The following is a 23,199-nucleotide window of genomic DNA, read 5'->3' on the forward strand; positions in this document are numbered from 1 at the left end:
GAGCTGTCCAGCGCATTGCATTCAATGGAGACGGCAATACAGCCGTCTCCATTGAAAGCAATGCGCTGCGGGCGAGCCCGGGATGAATTGTCGGTAAGGGCTTAAATATATAAGCCCTTACCTGCAATTCATCCTAAAATGTGTTAAAATAAAAAACAATTGTATACTCACCTTCTGCCTGCAGCCGGAGCTCCGTGCGGCCGTCCTGCAGTGGGTGTGAAGGGGGTGTGAGTCAGACCTGCCCTCTGATTGGCTCAGCGCTGAGCCAATCAGAGGCATGCCTCACTCACACCCATTCATGAATTCATGAATGGATGTGAGTCAGACCTGCCCCTGATTGGCTCAGCGCTGAGAGGCAGCAGTCACTCACCCATTCATGAATTCATGAATGGGTGTGTGAGTGTTTTCAGCCTCTGATTGGTCAGGGCTTTGACCAATCAGAGGCAGATCATTCAGCAGGCGGGGATTTTAAAGCCCCGCCGGCTGAATAGTGCCGAGAAGCAGTTCAGGAGAACTGACAGCGGCCGCGGCTGGACTCCGGCTGCAGCGGAAAGGTGAGTAAACAATTTTTTTTATTTTAACACATTTTAGGATGAATTGCCGGGAAGGGTTTATATATTTAACCCCTTCCCGACAATTCACCCCGCGCACGCCGGCAGCCCATTGCTTTCAATGGAGCGGCTGTATTGCCGCTCCATTGAATTCAATGGGCAAACATCGTTCTTCTCTGCCACAGCTGTTACAGCTGTGGCAGAGAAGAATGATTTGTCTTCTATATGTTCTCAATGGGGTCGGCGCTGCTGCCGCCGGCCCCATTGAGCGCATATACAGAAGAGAACAGGAATCGCAGATCGCAGATAGGTGCGATCTGCGATTTTTTGTTCTATAATTTATCGGACGAGCGCATAAAAAGCGCTCATGTGTCCGATACCATTGCAAAGCAATGGTTTTAAAAAATCGCCGGACGCATGCGCATGCGCAAATCGCGGCTAAAAACGCCCGTCTGACTAAGACCTTAATGTTGCAGAGGCGGTGAGAAGGTTCTCACCACCCATTAAAGTAAGGGTTAATGCCAACCAGCTTGCGCTGGGTCCCCTCTATCAACTCTGTGGGATCCATAGCAGCTACAGTACGGTGCAAAAGTTTTTGCAAAAAATGCTGAGCAGTCAGAATGTTTTCAAAAATAGAAGTGTTAATATTTGTCAATTAATAAAATGCAAAGTATATGAACAAAAGAGAACTCTAAATCCCATCAGTATTTGGTGTGACGCCCGTCACCTTCACAACGGCTTCAGTCCTTATAGATACACTCGCACACAGTCAGGGATTTTGTAGGATTATAGTCAGAGATATGGATTATCCAATTATACCAAACAGCTGATAATGATCATCATTTTCATATGTGGGTTGAAACACAGTCATTAACTGAAACAGAAACAGCTGTGTAGGAGGCTTAAAACTGGGCGAGGAACAGCCAAACTCTGCTACATAGGTGAGGTTGTGGAAGACAGTTTCATGTCACAGGTCATACACTATGGCAAGACTGAGCATAGCAACAAGATACAATATTGTTATACTGCATCAGCAAGGTCACTTTCAGGAAAAGATATCACAGCAGACTGGGGTTTCAAGATGTGCTGTTCAAGTTCTTTTCAGGAAGCACAAAGAAATGGCTAATGTTGAGGACCGTAGACACAGCGGTCGGCCAAGGACACTTAGTGCAGCAGTTGAGAGACATGTCATGATTATTTTTTTTTAAATCAGAAGATGTCCAGCAGTGCCATCAGCTCAGACCTGGCAGAAGCCAGTGGGACCCAGGTACATCCATCTACTGTTCGGAGAAATATGGCCAGAAGTGGGCTTCATGGAAGAATTGCTCCCAAAAGCCAAACCTTCAATGTAAAAACAAGAGAAAGCATTTCAACTATGCAAAAAAATATAGGAACTAGGGTGCAGAAAATTGGCAGCATGTGCTCTGGACTGAGAAGTCAAAATGTGAAATATTTGGCTGTAACAGAAGGCTGTTTGTTGGCTGAAGGTCTTGAGAGCCGTACAATAATGAGTGTCTGCAGGCAGCAGTGAAGCATGGTGTAGAGCAGTACAATAATGAGTGTCTGCAGGAAACACTGAAGCATGGGTGAGAGCAGTACAATAATGAGTGTCTGCAGGCAGCAGTGAAGCATGGTGGAGAGCAGTACAATAATGAGTGTCTGCAGGCAGTAGTGAAGCATGGTGTAGAGCAGTACAATAATGAGTGTCTGCAGGCAGCAGAGAAGCATGGTGGAGAGCAGTACAATAATGAGTGTCTGCAGGCAGTAGTGAAGCGTGGTGTAGAGCAGTACAATAATGAGTGTGTGCAGGCAGCAGTTAAGCATGATGGAGAGTGGTACAATAATGAGTGTCTGCAGGCAGCAGTGATGCATGGTGTAGAGCAGTACAATAATGAGTGTCTGCAGGAAACAGTGAAGCATGGGTGAGAGCAGTACAATAATGAGTGTCTGCAGGCAGCAGTGAAGCACGGTGTAGAGCAGTACAATAATGAGTGTCTGCAGGCAGCAGTTAAGCATGGTGGAGAGCGGTACAATAATGAGTGTCTGCAGGCAGCAGTGAAGCATGGTGAGAGCGGTACAATAATGAGTGTCTGCAGGCAGCAGTGAAGCATAGTCGAGATTGGTACAATAATGAGTGTCTGCAGGCAGCAGTGAAGCATGGTGAAGAGCGGTACAATAATGAGTGTGTGCAGGCAGCAGTGAAGCATGGTGAGAGCGGTACAATAATGAGTGTCTGCAGGCAGCAGTGAAGCATAGTCGAGATTGGTACAATAATGAGTGTCTGCAGGCAGCTGTGAAACATGGTGGAGATCGGTACAATAATGAGTGTCTGCAGGCAGCAGTGAAGCATGGTGGAGAGCAGTACAATAATGAGTGTCTACAGGCAGCAGTGAAGCATGGTGGAGAGCGGTACAATAATGAGTGTCTGCAGGCAGCAGTGAAGCATGGTGGAGAGCAGTAAAATAGTGTCTGAAGCCAGCAGTGAAGCATGGGGGAGAGCTGTACAATAATGAGTGTCTGCAGCCAGCAGGGCAGCATGGTGGAGAGCTGTACAATAATGAGTATCAGCAGCCAGCAATGAAGCATGGGGGAGAACAGTACAATAATGAGTGTCTGCAGGCAGCAGTGACTCATGGGGGAGAGCAGTACAATAATGAGTTTATGCAGGCAGCAGGGAAGCATGGTGGAGAGCAGTACAATAATGAGTGTTTGCAGGCAGCAGTGAAGCAAGATGGAGAGCGGTACAATAATGAGTGTCTGCAGGCGGCAGTGAAGCATGGGGGAGAGCAGTACAATAATGAGTGTCTGCAGGCAGCAGTGAAGCATGATGGAGAGCGGTACAATCATGAGTATCAGCAGCCAGCAGTGAAGCATGGTAGAGAGCAGTACAATAATGAGTATCTGCAGGCAGCAGTGACTCATGGGGGAGAGCAGTACAATAATGAGTTTATGCAGGCAGCAGGGAAGCATGGGGGAGAGCAGTACAATAATGAGTGTCTGCAGGCAGCAGTGAAACATAGTGGAGATCGGTACAATAATGAGTGTCTGCAAGCAGCAGTGAAGCATGGTGGAGAGCAGTACAATAATGAGTGTCTGCAGGCAGCAGTGAAGCATGGTGGACAGCAGTACAATAATGAGTGTCTGCGGGTAGCAATAAAGCGTGGTGGAGAGCAGTACAATAATGAGTGTCTGCAGGCAGCAGTGAAGCATGGTGGAGAGCAGTACAATAGTTAGTGTCTACAGGCAGCAGTGAAGCATGGTGGAGAGCAGTAAAATAGTGAGTGTCTGCAGCCAGCAGTGAAGCATGGGGGAGAGCAGTACAATAATGAGTGTCTGCAGCCAGCAGGGAAGCATGGTGGAGAGCTGTACAATAATAAGTATCAACAGCCAACAGTGAAGCATGGGGGAGAGCAGTACAATAATAAGTGTCTGCAGGCAGCAGTGACTTATGGGGGAGAGCAGTACAATAATGAGTTTATGCAGGCAGCAGGGAAGCATGGGGGAGAGCAGTACAATAAAGAGTGTCTGCAGGCAGCAGTGAAGCATGATGGAGAGCGATACAATAAGGAGTGTCTGCAGGCAGCAGTGAAGCATGGTAGAGAGCGGTACAATAATGAGTGTCTGCAGGAAACACTGAAGCATGGGGGAGAGCAGTACAATATTGAGTGTTTGCAGGTATCAGTGAAGCATGATGGAGAGCGGTACAATAATGAGTGTCTGCAGGCAGCAGTGAAGCATGGTGGAGAGCGGTATAATAATGAGTGTCTGCAGGCAGCAGTAAAGCATGGTGGAGAGCGGTACAATAATGAGTGTTTGCCGACAGCAGTGAAGCATGGGTGAGAGCGGTACAATAATGAGTGTCTGCAGTCAGCAGTGAAGCATGGTGGAGAGCGGTACAATAATGAGTGTTTGCAGGCAGCAGTGAAGCATGGTGCAAACTCCTTACAAGTTTTGCGTTGCATTTCAGCATAGGGAGTTGGCGATTTGGTCTGGATTAATGGTGTCCTCAATGCTGAGAAAAACTGGCAGCTACATGTCCATCATGTAATATCATCAGGGAAGCATCTGATTGGCTGCAGCAGGACAACAACCCCCAACATGCAGCAAATATCATTAAAAACTACCTTCAGTGTAAGGGTGGACACCCACTGGCGATATTTTCTTTCTTGCGCTGCGAGAGCACGTGAAAACTCTTGCATCGCAGCGCAAGAAAGACGCCAAAATACAACCAGCATATTGCCAGTGTTTTAAATGGGGCCAGTGGTAGCAGCGCTAGCCCCATTGAAAAGAAATGGAGAATGCCGGGGATGAAAGAATCCTCTGCCACAGCTGTGGCAGAAATGCAGAATGATATCCCATTGCTTTCAATGGGATTGGCACTGCTGCCGATCCTATTGAAAGCAGTGCTTTCTGGCAAGCCCCGCAGTATGATTATCAGGAAAGGGCTTGAAATATAAGCCCTTCCCTGAAAAATCATCAATAAGTGTTAAAAAAATTACTCACCTCTCCTGCGCTCAGACGCGTCCTCCTGCTGGCTGCCCGGCACTGCTGTCCTGCACTTTCAGCAGGCGGGGATTTAAAAATCCCCGCCTCCTGAAAGCGCTGTGTTTAGCTATTGGCTGAGCGCTCAGCCAATTACATATAGTGCTTAGCTATTGATTCATGAGGAGAGTAAATTTTTTTTTACATTTTTTTACCACTTATTGATGATTTTTCAGGGAAGGGCTTATATTTTAAGCCCTTCCCTGATAATCTTACTGCGGGGCTTGCCAGAAAGCACTGCTTTCAATGGGACCGGCAGCAGTGCCAATCCCATTGAAAGCAATGGGATATCATTCTGCACTTGTGCCACAGCTGTGACAGCCGTGGCAGAGGATTCTTTCATCCCCGCGGTCACCGTGGGGATGAAGGAAACTCCTGCCACAGCTGTCACAGCTGTTGCAGAAGTCCCCAACATTCTCCATTTCTTTTCAATGGGGCTAGCGCTGCTGCCACTGGCCCCATTGAAAACACTGGCGATATCCCGGCGTGATGCCGGTTTTTTTCTTGCACTGCGCTGTGAGGCTTTTCCTTTACTCTCGTAGCGCAGTGGAGAAAAAAACGCCAGTGGGTGTCCGCCCTAAGGAAGAACAGGGAGTCCTGGAAGTGATGATTTGGCCCCACAGAGCCCTGATCTCACATCATCCAGTCTGGCTGGGATTACATGAAGAAACAGAAGGATTGGAGAGAGCCGACATCCACAGAAGATCTGGACTTAGTTCTCCAAGATGTCTGGAACCTCCCTACCGAGTTCCTTCAAAAACTTTATACAAGTGTACTTAAAAGAACTAAATCTGTTTTGAAGGCAAAACGGGGGAAGGAGGGGGTGTTCACACCGAATACTGATCTAATTTAGATTTCTGTTGTTCAGTCACTTTGCATTTTGTTAATTGACCAAATAAACTGTTAACCCTTCTATTTCTGAGAACATTCTTACTTTTCAGCATCTCTTCCACACCTGCCTAAAACAGTCATGTATATGCGCTGCCTCTATGTTATGTACACACCTGCATGTGAACCAGGTAGTCACATTGTGCCGTGTATTTCTGTCCTCCACAGCTCAGCTGTCTGCAGTCCTACTCCGCTCCTTACAACGGTACCCATTTGCCACCCGAATCTTGGGGCTGCGTGGAGAACCCCAAATACTACAGCTACATTGCGGTCCTAGCTCTGATCGCCACCATCATGTTGGTTCAGGTCAGCCACATGGTGAAGCTCACCCTCATGCTGATGATCAGTATTGCTGTCGGAGTTGTAGACATTTACGCCTGGAAACCAATTTTCGATGATTATGACAAGAAGCGTTTCAACAGCTACGTGTAAGTCTGACTATTAGCTGACTGTTATTGTGACCATGAAGTGCACTCTCCCATGGAAGACGGGGTTGGAGTAAGGAAGGGGCAGGATGGTGAATAACAGTAGCAGAATAAGATATATACGGATGCCCTGAGCTCCAAGATACATGTTGGTCTTTAGTACAAACTGTCCGTATTTGTTTGTCTAAACCGAAACACTGTTAATACAAGGCTTCACATTTTCTCAAAACATTGCAAATATGCTGAGAGTTGACAAACGGCGGCATTATACTACAATGTACCTTTAAAAAACAGCTTTATTGATTATCAGACACACCACAAATTAAGCCCCATTTACACGCAACGATTATTGCACAAAATTCATTCAAATGATGGCTTTTTGAGCGATAATTGTTGCATGTAAACGCTTCCACTCTTCGGCTGAACGATGCTTTTTAGGTGAGCATAAAATCCATCATTCAGCCAGAGGGAGATAGCAAGGGACCACGTGCTGTGTTCTACATGGGAGTTCGAGATAACGTTGTATGCAGAGACAATGCAGCCCATGCAAAGACAATGCAGCTGAGTGCAAAGTCCAGTCCACATGCTGGCATTTGCAAAAAGCTGCTGGAGGCTCATTTACATGCAAACGAAGCTGATAAAGTGCTAATGGGCATTAGTGCCCATTAGTACTTTATGGAAAATGATCACTAGAACTGTGAATCTTTCAATCCTTTGAAAGAGTGTCTTTGCGTGTAAATGAGCCTTTAGGCATATATACTAAACACCACACTGCCCCTCCTTCCCAATATAACTGCAGGCAGAGAAAAGACCCCAGCACTGAGAAGCATTAAGGTCACATACTGTACACATGTACTGTATACAGCATTTACCAGGTAGGTATATGTGCATGGAGGGGGGAGCCTTTAGGGTCGCTTAGGGTCATGAACAACTAAACGGCTAACAATAACAACAATAACTCTTTCTGTCTATTTGTTACCTTTTCACGGATAAACGGCTGAAGCGATTTTGATGAAATTTGGCAGGGAGATGGCTGGATCCTGAGGAAGGACACAGACTACGTTTTATCCTGAAAATTTACAGAGTTCTCCTGGGAACGCAAAAAGACAGATTAATTTGGTGATGTGCAGGCGCACCTCCGCTCTACTGCCGGCGCCATTCAGCAAGGCAGAGGGGAAGGGGGTGCACATCATAAGCTAAGCCTACACAAACAGGCAGAGACGTGACGGCAGGCATCATTGCTGCACGTACGCGATTATTAAGTTAGCAGGGATATCCGGCGTTGCCTGGGATTAAAATTTGAATGAAAGACACATTAATATGGATTGAGATTTTAAAGAAAATCTGTGTTACCCCTAGCAACCAATCACAGCGCAGCTTTTATTTTACCTCAGCAGTATAAAAAATACCAACCAATCACAGCGCAGTTCTGATACGCAAGGTTTATTCTTAACAGCAACCTAACATGGGGAATAAAGAATGGTTGTGGCCCCAACGAATGAAACTGTAGGACAGATGAATGAAAAAATTACTTCACATGTTGAAGGAGATATTGTAGAGTATCTGTGGGTGGATAATGTCAACCCTTTGCAATCCAAATTTGGATTCAGGGTTTTCTAGGGGGCTTTCTCTTTCTGCCATTATACAATGGCGCCATCTGCTAGCTAGAGCCAGTACTGCAGTATGTGACCTGCTGAAGAGGCTCTCCGAACTCAGAGTGGCCAGTAATCTACAGTAAGAATACCCTGCTGGACGTCTTCCAACATCGGAGCTGTACAGTCTCCAATCAGAATGTCTTTAGACGTCAGACGGTGGATTGGAAAGGGTTAAGGACAGTGAACACCGCATACCCTGAAGAGTTCCTTAATTGTCAGGAAGGCCTTCCCAGAAGCTGAGGTTAAAAGTTGGTGTTCCAGTCCTATTAATGCGTAATCTTGACGTGACAAAACTGTGCAACAGCACACGATTACAAATTATACACCTGGGGCGAAATATTGTGAGAGCCATTATTATGACTGGAATAGCAAACGGAGAAAGTGTTTTAATTCCACACATTCCAATAATATCCACAGATTTGCCTTTTCAATTCAAAAGGCTGCAATTCCCTCTAAAAATAGCATTTGCAATGACAAATGTTAAGGCTGAAGGGCAAACACTTAGGGTAGCAGGTGTACATCTAGAAAAAACATAGGCAACTGTATGTGGCGGCTCAGGTGTATACAGCCCACTAAACCTTTAGATCCTAGCAAAAGATAACAAGACCAAAAACGTACAGAACCGTGCTGACAGCAGATTTCAACTTTTTACATTTCAATATACAGCAAAGTGTGATTGTTCTCAGCAAGAGAAACCACGTAATCTTGTAGATATGATACCTTTTAATGGCTAACAAAAATACATGATGTAATAGCGAGCTTTCGACAAGCTAAAATATATATAGCAAAACACAGATTAGATAAAAAATACAAATTCAACCAAGTCGCGGGTAAAAAGCTAGTTGTCTATATATACTCTATACTGAAACACCATCTATACTGTATATCCTCCATAATGAAATTCTGCCTATAAGCATATTCTCTACAATAGAAAATCATCTGTAAATCCTCCATACTCAGTCTATATATCCTCCATGCTGGAACATTGTATATACAGTATATCATCTATACTTCAACATTATTTATAGATGTCCCACACTGAAACATCGTCTATATATCATCCACACTAGAACATCGTCTATATATCATCCACACTGGAACATCGTCTATATATCATCCACACTGAAACATCGTCTATATATCATCCACACTAGAACATCGTCTATATATCATCCACACTGGAACATCGTCTATATATCATCCACACTGAAACATTGTCTATATATCATCCACACTGAAACATTGTCTATATATCATCCACACTAGAACATCGTCTTTATATCATCCACACTAGAACATTGTCTATATATCATCCACACTGAAACATCGTCTATATATCATCCACACTAGAGCATCGTCTATATATCATCCACACTAGAACATCGTCTATATATCATCCACACTGGAACATCGTCTATATATCATCCACACTGAAACATCGTCTATATATCATCCACACTGAAACATTGTCTATATATCATCCACACTAGAACATCGTCTATATATCATCCACACTAGAACATTGTCTATATATCATCCACACTGAAACATCGTCTATATATCATCCACACTAGAGCATCGTCTATATATCATCCACACTAGAACATCATTTATATATCATCCACACTAGAAGATCGTCTATATATCATCCACACTGAAACATCGTCTATATATCATCCACACTACAACATCGTCTATATATCATCCATACTAGAGCATCGTCTATATATCATCCACACTAGAATGTCGTCTATATATCATCCACACTAGAGCATGGTCTATATATCATCCACACTAGAGCATCGTCTATATATCATCCACACTAGAGCATCGTCTATATATCATCCACACTAGAACATCGTCTATATATCATCCACACTTAAACATCGTCTATATATCATTCACACTGAAACATCGTCTATATATCATCCACACTAGAGCATCGTCTATATATCATCCACACTAGAGCATCGTCTATATATCATCCACACTAGAGCATCGTCTATATATCATCCACACTGAAACATCGTCTATATATCATTCACACTGAAACATCGTCTATATATCATCCACACTAGAACATCGTCTATATATCATCCACACTAGAACATCGTCTATATATCATCCACACTAGAACATCGTCTATTTATCATCCACACTAGAACATTGTCTATATATCATCCACACTGAAACATCGTCTATATATCATCCACACTAGAGCATCGTCTATATATCATCCACACTAGAACATCATTTATATATCATCCACACTAGAAGATCGTCTATATATCATCCACACTGAAACATCGTCTATATATCATCCACACTACAACATCGTCTATATATCATCCATACTAGAGCATCGTCTATATATCATCCACACTAGAATGTCGTCTATATATCATCCACACTAGAGCATGGTCTATATATCATCCACACTAGAGCATCGTCTATATATCATCCACACTAGAGCATCGTCTATATATCATCCACACTAGAACATCGTCTATATATCATCCACACTTAAACATCGTCTATATATCATTCACACTGAAACATCGTCTATATATCATCCACACTAGAGCATCGTCTATATATCATCCACACTAGAGCATCGTCTATATATCATCCACACTGAAACATCGTCTATATATCATTCACACTGAAACATCGTCTATATATCATCCACACTAGAACATCGTCTATATATCATCCACACTAGAACATCGTCTATTTATCATCCACACTAGAACATCGTCTATATATCATCCACACTAGAACATCGTCTATATATCATCCACACTAGAGCATCGTCTATATATCATCCACACTAGAGCATCGTCTATATATCATCCACACTAGAACATCGTCTATATATCATCCACACTACAACATCGTCTATATATCATCCATACTAGAGCATCGTCTATATATCATCCACACTAGAACATCGTCTATATATCATCCACACTAGAGCATCGTCTATATATCATCCCCACTAGAACATCGTCTATATATCATCCACACTAGAACATCGTCTATATATCATCCACACTAGAACATCATTTATATATCATACACACTAGAACATCGTCTATATATCATCCACACTGAAACATCGTCTATATATCATCCACACTACAACATCGTCTATATATCATCCACACTAGAGCATCGTCTATATATCATCCACACTAGAATGTCGTCTATATATCATCCACACTAGAGCATCGTCTATATATCATCCACACTAGAGCATCGTCTATATATCATCCACACTAGAGCATCGTCTATATATCATCCACACTGAAACATCGTCTATATATCATTCACACTGAAACATCGTCTATATATCATCCACACTAGAGCATCGTCTATATATCATCCACACTAGAACATCGTCTATATATCATCCACACTAGAACATCGTCTATATATCATCCCCACTAGAACATCGTCTATATATCATCCACACTAGAACATCGTCTATATATCATCCACACTGAAACATCGTCTATATATCATCCACACTGAAACATCGTCTATATATCATCCACACTAGAACATCGTCTATATATCATCCATACTAGAGCATCGTCTATATATCATCCACACTAGAATGTCGTCTATATATCATCCACACTAGAGCATGGTCTATATATCATCCACACTAGAGCATCGTCTATATATCATCCACACTAGAGCATCGTCTATATATCATCCACACTAGAACATCGTCTATATATCATCCACACTTAAACATCGTCTATATATCATTCACACTGAAACATCGTCTATATATCATCCACACTAGAGCATCGTCTATATATCATCCACACTAGAGCATCGTCTATATATCATCCACACTAGAGCATCGTCTATATATCATCCACACTGAAACATCGTCTATATATCATTCACACTGAAACATCGTCTATATATCATCCACACTAGAACATCGTCTATATATCATCCACACTAGAACATCGTCTATTTATCATCCACACTAGAACATCGTCTATATATCATCCACACTAGAACATCGTCTATATATCATCCACACTAGAGCATCGTCTATATATCATCCACACTAGAGCATCGTCTATATATCATCCACACTAGAACATCGTCTATATATCATCCACACTAGAGCATCGTCTATATATCATCCACACTAGAACATCGTCTATATATCATCCACACTAGAACATCGTCTATATATCATCCACACTAGAACATCATTTATATATCATACACACTAGAACATCGTCTATATATCATCCACACTGAAACATCGTCTATATATCATCCACACTACAACATCGTCTATATATCATCCACACTAGAGCATCGTCTATATATCATCCACACTAGAATGTCGTCTATATATCATCCACACTAGAGCATCGTCTATATATCATCCACACTAGAGCATCGTCTATATATCATCCACACTAGAGCATCGTCTATATATCATCCACACTGAAACATCGTCTATATATCATTCACACTGAAACATCGTCTATATATCATCCACACTAGAGCATCGTCTATATATCATCCACACTAGAACATCGTCTATATATCATCCACACTAGAACATCGTCTATATATCATCCCCACTAGAACATCGTCTATATATCATCCACACTAGAACATCGTCTATATATCATCCACACTGAAACATCGTCTATATATCATCCACACTAGAACATCGTCTATATATCATTCACACTAGAACATCGTCTATATATCATCCCCACTAGAACATCGTCTGTATATCATCCCCACTAGAACATTGTCTGTATATCATCCCCACTAGAAGATCGTCTATATATCATCCACACTGAAACATCGTCTATATATCATCCCCACTAGAACATCGTCTATATATCATCCACACTGAAACATCGTCTATATATCATCCACACTAGAACATCGTCTATAAATCATCGACACTAGAACATCGTCTATATATCATCCACATTAGAACATCGTCTATATATCATCCTCTAGAACATCGTCTATATATCATCCACACTAGAACATCGTCTATATATCATCCCCACTAGAACATCGTCTATATATCATCCACACTGAAACATCGTCTATATATCATCCCCACTAGAACATCGTCTGTATATCATCCCCACTAGAGCATCGTCTATATATCATCCACACTAGAGCATCGTCTATATATCATCCACACTAGAGCATCGTCTATATATCATCCACACTAGAACATCGTCTATATATCATCCACACTAGAGCATCGTCTATATATCATCCACACTAGAGCATCGTCTATATATCATCCACACTAGAACATCGTCTATATATCATCCACACTACAACATCGTCTATATATCATCCATACTAGAGCATCGTCTATATATCATCCACACTAGAACATCGTCTATATATCATCCACACTAGAGCATCGTCTATATATCATCCCCACTAGAACATCGTCTATATATCATCCACACTAGAACATCGTCTATATATCATCCACACTAGAACATCATTTATATATCATACACACTAGAACATCGTCTATATATCATCCACACTGAAACATCGTCTATATATCATCCACACTACAACATCGTCTATATATCATCCACACTAGAGCATCGTCTATATATCATCCACACTGAAACATCGTCTATATATCATCCCCACTAGAACACCGTCTATATATCATCCACACTAGAACATCGTCTATATATCATCCACACTAGAATGTCGTCTATATATCATCCACACTAGAGCATCGTCTATATATCATCCACACTAGAGCATCGTCTATATATCATCCACACTAGAGCATCGTCTATATATCATCCACACTGAAACATCGTCTATATATCATTCACACTGAAACATCGTCTATATATCATCCACACTAGAGCATCGTCTATATATCATCCACACTAGAACATCGTCTATATATCATCCACACTAGAACATCGTCTATATATCATCCCCACTAGAACATCGTCTATATATCATCCACACTAGAACATCGTCTATATATCATCCACACTGAAACATCGTCTATATATCATCCACACTGAAACATCGTCTATATATCATCCACACTAGAACATCGTCTATATATCATCCATACTAGAGCATCGTCTATATATCATCCACACTAGAATGTCGTCTATATATCATCCACACTAGAGCATGGTCTATATATCATCCACACTAGAGCATCGTCTATATATCATCCACACTAGAGCATCGTCTATATATCATCCACACTAGAACATCGTCTATATATCATCCACACTTAAACATCGTCTATATATCATTCACACTGAAACATCGTCTATATATCATCCACACTAGAGCATCGTCTATATATCATCCACACTAGAGCATCGTCTATATATCATCCACACTAGAGCATCGTCTATATATCATCCACACTGAAACATCGTCTATATATCATTCACACTGAAACATCGTCTATATATCATCCACACTAGAACATCGTCTATATATCATCCACACTAGAACATCGTCTATTTATCATCCACACTAGAACATCGTCTATATATCATCCACACTAGAACATCGTCTATATATCATCCACACTAGAGCATCGTCTATATATCATCCACACTAGAGCATCGTCTATATATCATCCACACTAGAACATCGTCTATATATCATCCACACTAGAGCATCGTCTATATATCATCCACACTAGAACATCGTCTATATATCATCCACACTAGAACATCGTCTATATATCATCCACACTAGAACATCATTTATATATCATACACACTAGAACATCGTCTATATATCATCCACACTGAAACATCGTCTATATATCATCCACACTACAACATCGTCTATATATCATCCACACTAGAGCATCGTCTATATATCATCCACACTAGAATGTCGTCTATATATCATCCACACTAGAGCATCGTCTATATATCATCCACACTAGAGCATCGTCTATATATCATCCACACTAGAGCATCGTCTATATATCATCCACACTGAAACATCGTCTATATATCATTCACACTGAAACATCGTCTATATATCATCCACACTAGAGCATCGTCTATATATCATCCACACTAGAACATCGTCTATATATCATCCACACTAGAACATCGTCTATATATCATCCCCACTAGAACATCGTCTATATATCATCCACACTAGAACATCGTCTATATATCATCCACACTGAAACATCGTCTATATATCATCCACACTAGAACATCGTCTATATATCATTCACACTAGAACATCGTCTATATATCATCCCCACTAGAACATCGTCTGTATATCATCCCCACTAGAACATTGTCTGTATATCATCCCCACTAGAAGATCGTCTATATATCATCCACACTGAAACATCGTCTATATATCATCCCCACTAGAACATCGTCTATATATCATCCACACTGAAACATCGTCTATATATCATCCACACTAGAACATCGTCTATAAATCATCGACACTAGAACATCGTCTATATATCATCCACATTAGAACATCGTCTATATATCATCCTCTAGAACATCGTCTATATATCATCCACACTAGAACATCGTCTATATATCATCCCCACTAGAACATCGTCTATATATCATCCACACTGAAACATCGTCTATATATCATCCCCACTAGAACATCGTCTGTATATCATCCCCACTAGAGCATCGTCTATATATCATCCACACTAGAGCATCGTCTATATATCATCCACACTAGAGCATCGTCTATATATCATCCACACTAGAACATCGTCTATATATCATCCACACTAGAACATCGTCTATATATCATCCACACTAGAACATCGTCTATATATCATCCACACTACAACATCGTCTATATATCATCCACACTGAAACATCGTCTATATATCATCCACACTACAACATCGTCTATATATCATCCACACTACAACATCGTCTATATATCATCCACACTAGAACATCGTCTATATATCATCGACACTAGAACATCGTCTATATATTATCCCCACTAGAACATCGTCTATATATCATCCTCTAGAACATCGTCTATATATCATCCACACTAGAACATCGTCTATATATCATCCACACTAGAACATCGTCTATATATCATCCCCACTAGAACATCGTCTATATATCATCCACACTGAAACATCGTCTATATATCATCCCCACTAGAACATCGTCTGTATATCATCCCCACTAGAACATCGTCTATATATCATCCACACTAGAGCATCGTCTATATATCATCCACACTAGAACATCGTCTATATATCATCCACACTAGAACATCGTCTATATATCATCCACACTAGAACATCGTCTATATATCATCCATACTAGAACATCGTCTATATATCATCCCCACTAGAACATCGTCTGTATATCATCCACACTGAAACATCGGCTATATATCATCCCCACTAGAACATCGTCTATATATCATCCACACTGAAACATTGTCTATATATCATCCACTCTAGAACATCGTCTATATATCATCCACACTAGAACATCGTCTATATATCATCCACACTAGAACATCGTCTATATATCATCCACACTAGAACATCGTCTATATATCATCCACACTAGAACATCGTCTATATATCATCCACACTGAAACATCATCTATATATCATCCACACTACAACATCGTCTATATATCATCCACACTACAACATCGTCTATATATCATCCACACTAGAACATCGTCTATATATCATCCACACTAGAACATCGTCTATATATCATCCACACTAGAACATCGTCTATATATCATTCACACTAGAACATCGTCTATATATCATTCACACTAGAACATCGTCTATATATCATCCACACTAGAGCATCGTCTATATATCATCCACACTAGAACATCGTCTATATATCATCCACACTAGAACATCGTCTATATATCATCCACACTGGAACATCGTCTATATATCATCCACACTAGAACATCGTCTATATATCATCCACACTAGAACATCGTCTATATATCATCCACACTAGAACATCGTCTATATATCATCCACACTAGAACATCGTCTATATATCATTCACACTGAAACATCGTCTATATATCATCCACACTAGAACATCGTCTATATATCATCCACACTAGAACACCGTCTATATATCATCCACACTAGAACATCGTCTATATATCATCCACACTAGAACATCGTCTATATATCATCCACACTAGAACATCGTCTATATATCATCCACACTGGAACATCGTCTATATATCATCCACACTAGAACATCGTCTATATATCATCCACACTAGAACATCGTCTATATATCATTCACACTGAAACATCGTCTATATATCATCCACACTAGAACACCGTCTATATATCATCCACACTAGAACACCGTCTATATATCATCCACACTAGAACATCGTCTATATATCATCCACACTAGAACATCGTCTATATATCATCCACACTGGAACATCGTCTATATATCATCCACACTAGAACATCGTCTATATATCATCCACACTAGAACATCGTGTATATATCATCCACACTAGAACATCGTCTATTTATCATCCACACTAGAACATCGTCTATATATCATCCACACTGAAACATCGTCTATATATCATCCACACTAGAGCATCGTCTATATATCATCCACACTAGAACATCGTCTATATATCATTCACACTGAAACATCGTCTATATATCATCCACACTAGAACATCGTCTATATATCATTCACACTGAAACATCGTCTATATATCATCCACACTAGAACATCGTCTATATATCATCCACACTAGAACATCGTCTATATATCATCCACACTAGAACACCGTCTATATATCATCCACACTAGAACATCGTCTATATATCATCCACACTAGAACATCGTCTATATATCATCCACACTGAAACATCGTCTATATATCATCCACACTAGAGCATCGTCTATATATCATCCACACTAGAACATCATCTATATATCATCCACACTGAAACATCGTCTATTTATCATCCACACTAGAACATCGTCTATTTATCATCCACACTAGAACATCGTCTATATATCATCCACACTGAAACATCGTCTATATATCATCCACACTAGAGCATCGTCTATATATCATCCACACTAGAACATCGTCTATATATCATTCACACTGAAACATCGTCTATATATCATCCACACTAGAACATCGTCTATATATCATCCACACTAGAACACCGTCTATATATCATCCACACTAGAACATCGTCTATATATCATCCACACTAGAACATCGTCTATATATCATCCACACCGAAACATCGTCTATATATCATCCACACTAGAGCATCGTCTATATATCATCCACACTAGAACATCGTCTATATATCATCCACACTAGAACATCGTCTATATATCATCCCCACTAGAACATCGTCTATATATCATCCACACTAGAACATCGTCTATATATCATCCACACTGAAACATCGTCTATATATCATCCACACTAGAACATCGTCTATATATCATTCACACTAGAACATCGTCTATATATCATCCCCACTAGAACATCGTCTGTATATCATCCCCACTAGAACATTGTCTGTATATCATCCCCACTAGAAGATCGTCTATATATCATCCACACTGAAACATCGTCTATATATCATCCCCACTAGAACATCGTCTATATATCATCCACACTGAAACATCGTCTATATATCATCCACACTAGAACATCGTCTATATATCATCCACACTAGAACATCGTCTATATATCATCCCCACTAGAACATCGTCTATATATCATCCACACTGAAACATCGTCTATATATCATCCCCACTAGAACATCGTCTGTATATCATCCCCACTAGAGCATTGTCTATATATCATCCACACTAGAGCATCGTCTATATATCATCCACACTAGAACATCGTCTATATATCATCCACACTAGAACATCGTCTATATATCATCCACACTAGAACATCGTCTATATATCATCCACACTAGAACATCGTCTATATATCATCCACACTAGAACATCGTCTATATATCATCCACACTACAACATCGTCTATATATCATCCACACTGAAACATCGTCTATATATCATCCACACTACAACATCGTCTATATATCATCCACACTACAACATCGTCTATATATCATCCACACTACAACATCGTCTATATATCATCCACACTAGAACATCGTCTATATATCATCGAAACTAGAACATCGTCTATATATTATCCCCACTAGAACATCGTCTATATATCATCCTCTAGAACATCGTCTATATATCATCCACACTAGAACATCGTCTATATATCATCCACACTGAAACATCGTCTATATATCATCCCCACTAGAACATCGTCTGTATATCATCCCCACTAGAACATCGTCTATATATCATCCACACTAGAGCATCGTCTATATATCATCCAGACTAGAACATCGTCTATATATCATCCACACTAGAACATTGTCTATATATCATCCACACTAGAACATCGTCTATATATCATCCATACTAGAACATCGTCTATATATCATCCCCACTAGAACATCGTCTGTATATCATCCCCACTAGAAGATCGTCTATATATCATCCACACTGAAACATCGTCTATATATCATCCCCACTAGAACATCGTCTATATATCATCCACACTGAAACATCGTCTATATATCATCCACACTAGAACATCGTCTATATATCATCGACACTAGAACATCGTCTATATATCATCCACATTAGAACATCGTCTATATATCATCCTCTAGAACATCGTCTATATATCATCCACACTAGAACATCGTCTATATATCATCCACACTGAAACATCGTCTATATATCATCCACACTAGAGCATCGTCTATATATCATCCACACTAGAACATCGTCTATATATCATCCACACTAGAACATCGTCTATATATCATCCACACTAGAACATCGTCTATATATCATCCATACTAGAACATCGTCTATATATCATCCCCACTAGAACATCGTCTGTATATCATCCCCACTAGAACATCGTCTGTATATCATCCCCACTAGAAGATCGTCTATATATCATCCACACTGAAACATCGTCTATATATCATCCCCACTAGAACATCGTCTATATATCATCCACACTGAAACATCGTCTATATATCATCCACACTAGAACATCGTCTATATATCATCGACACTAGAACATCGTCTATATATCATCCACATTAGAACATCGTCTATATATCATCCTCTAGAACATCGTCTATATATCATCCACACTAGAACATCGTCTATATATCATCCACACTGAAACATCGTCTATATATCATCCACACTAGAGCATCGTCTATATATCATCCACACTAGAACATCGTCTATATATCATTCACACTGAAACATCGTCTATATATCATCCACACTAGAACATCGTCTATATATCATTCACACTGAAACATCGTCTATATATCATCCACACTAGAACATCGTCTATATATCATCCACACTAGAACACCGTCTATATATCATCCACACTAGAACATCGTCTATATATCATCCACACTAGAACATCGTCTATATATCATCCACACTGAAACATCGTCTATATATCATCCACACTAGAGCATCGTCTATATATCATCCACACTAGAACATCATCTATATATCATCCACACTGAAACATCGTCTATTTATCATCCACACTAGAACATCGTCTATTTATCATCCACACTAGAACATCGTCTATATATCATCCACACTGAAACATCGTCTATATATCATCCACACTAGAGCATCGTCTATATATCATCCACACTAGAACATCGTCTATATATCATTCACACTGAAACATCGTCTATATATCATCCACACTAGAACATCGTCTATATATCATTCACACTGAAACATCGTCTATATATCATCCACACTAGAACATCGTCTATATATCATCCACACTAGAACACCGTCTATATATCATCCACACTAGAACATCGTCTATATATCATCCACACTAGAACATCGTCTATATATCATCCACACTGAAACATCGTCTATATATCATCCACACTAGAGCATCGTCTATATATCATCCACACTAGAACATCGTCTATATATCATCCACACTAGAACATCGTCTATATATCATCCCCACTAGAACATCGTCTATATATCATCCACACTAGAACATCGTCTATATATCATCCACACTGAAACATCGTCTATATATCATCCACACTAGAACATCGTCTATATATCATCGACACTAGAACATCGTCTATATATCATCCACATTAGAACATCGTCTATATATCATCCTCTAGAACATCGTCTATATATCATCCACACTAGAACATCGTCTATATATCATCCACACTGAAACATCGTCTATATATCATCCACACTAAAGCATCGTCTATATATCATCCACACTAGAACATCGTCTATATATCATTCACACTGAAACATCGTCTATATATCATCCACACTAGAACATCGTCTATATATCATTCACACTGAAACATCGTCTATATATCATCCACACTAGAACATCGTCTATATATCATCCACACTAGAACACCGTCTATATATCATCCACACTAGAACATCGTCTATATATCATCCACACTAGAACATCGTCTATATATCATCCACACTGAAACATCGTCTATATATCATCCACACTAGAGCATCGTCTATATATCATCCACACTAGAACATCATCTATATATCATCCACACTGAAACATCGTCTATTTATCATCCACACTAGAACATCGTCTATTTATCATCCACACTAGAACATCGTCTATTTATCATCCACACTAGAACATCGTCTATATATCATCCACACTAGAGCATCGTCTATATATCATCCACACTAGAACATCGTCTATATATCATTCACACTGAAACATCGTCTATATATCATCCACACTAGAACATCGTCTATATATCATTCACACTGAAACATCGTCTATATATCATCCACACTAGAACATCGTCTATATATCATCCACACTAGAACACCGTCTATATATCATCCACACTAGAACATCGTCTATATATCATCCACACTAGAACATCGTCTATATATCATCCACACTGAAACATCGTCTATATATCATCCACACTAGAGCATCGTCTATATATCCTCCACACTAGAACATCGTCTATATATCATCCACACTAGAACATCGTCTATATATCATCCACACTAGAACACCGTCTATATATCATCCACACTAGAACATCGTCTATATATCATCCACACTAGAACATCGTCTATATATCATCCACACTGAAACATCGTCTATATATCATCCACACTAGAGCATCGTCTATATATCATCCACACTAGAACATCATCTATATATCATCCACACTGAAACATCGTCTATATATCATCCACACTAGAACATCGTCTATATATCATCCACACTGAAACATCGTCTATATATCATCCACACTAGAGCATCGTCTATATATCATCCACACTAGAACATCATCTATATATCATCCACACTGAAACATCGTCTATTTATCATCCACACTAGAACATCGTCTATTTATCATCCACACTAGAACATCGTCTATTTATCATCCACACTAGAACATCGTCTATATATCATCCACACTAGAGCATCGTCTATATATCATCCACACTAGAACATCGTCTATATATCATTCACACTGAAACATCGTCTATATATCATCCACACTAGAACATCGTCTATATATCATTCACACTGAAACATCGTCTATATATCATCCACACTAGAACATCGTCTATATATCATCCACACTAGAACACCGTCTATATATCATCCACACTAGAACATCGTCTATATATCATCCACACTAGAACATCGTCTATATATCATCCACACTGAAACATCGTCTATATATCATCCACACTAGAGCATCGTCTATATATCCTCCACACTAGAACATCGTCTATATATCATCCACACTAGAACATCGTCTATATATCATCCCCTCTAGAACATCGTCTATATATCATCCACACTAGAACATCGTCTATATATCATCCACACTGAAACATCGTCTATATATCATCCCCACTAGAACATCGTCTATATATCATCCACACT

At 40.0% G+C, this 23,199-nt stretch overlaps 1 protein-coding gene across 1 annotated transcript in view; it reads left to right on the plus strand.

Moving 5' to 3' along the window:
- Positions 1–23,199, plus strand: part of ADCY3 (adenylate cyclase 3) — a 145,460-nt gene that overhangs the window by 97,836 nt on the left and 24,425 nt on the right. Inside the window, exon 13 of the mRNA XM_066594769.1 lies at positions 6,150–6,409. Coding sequence (XP_066450866.1) covers positions 6,150–6,409 — 260 coding nt within the window. The remainder of the gene's footprint in view (positions 1–6,149; positions 6,410–23,199) is intronic.

Source organism: Eleutherodactylus coqui, chromosome 1 (genome assembly GCF_035609145.1).
Source record: "Eleutherodactylus coqui strain aEleCoq1 chromosome 1, aEleCoq1.hap1, whole genome shotgun sequence".
Lineage (NCBI taxonomy): Eukaryota > Metazoa > Chordata > Amphibia > Anura > Eleutherodactylidae > Eleutherodactylus > Eleutherodactylus coqui.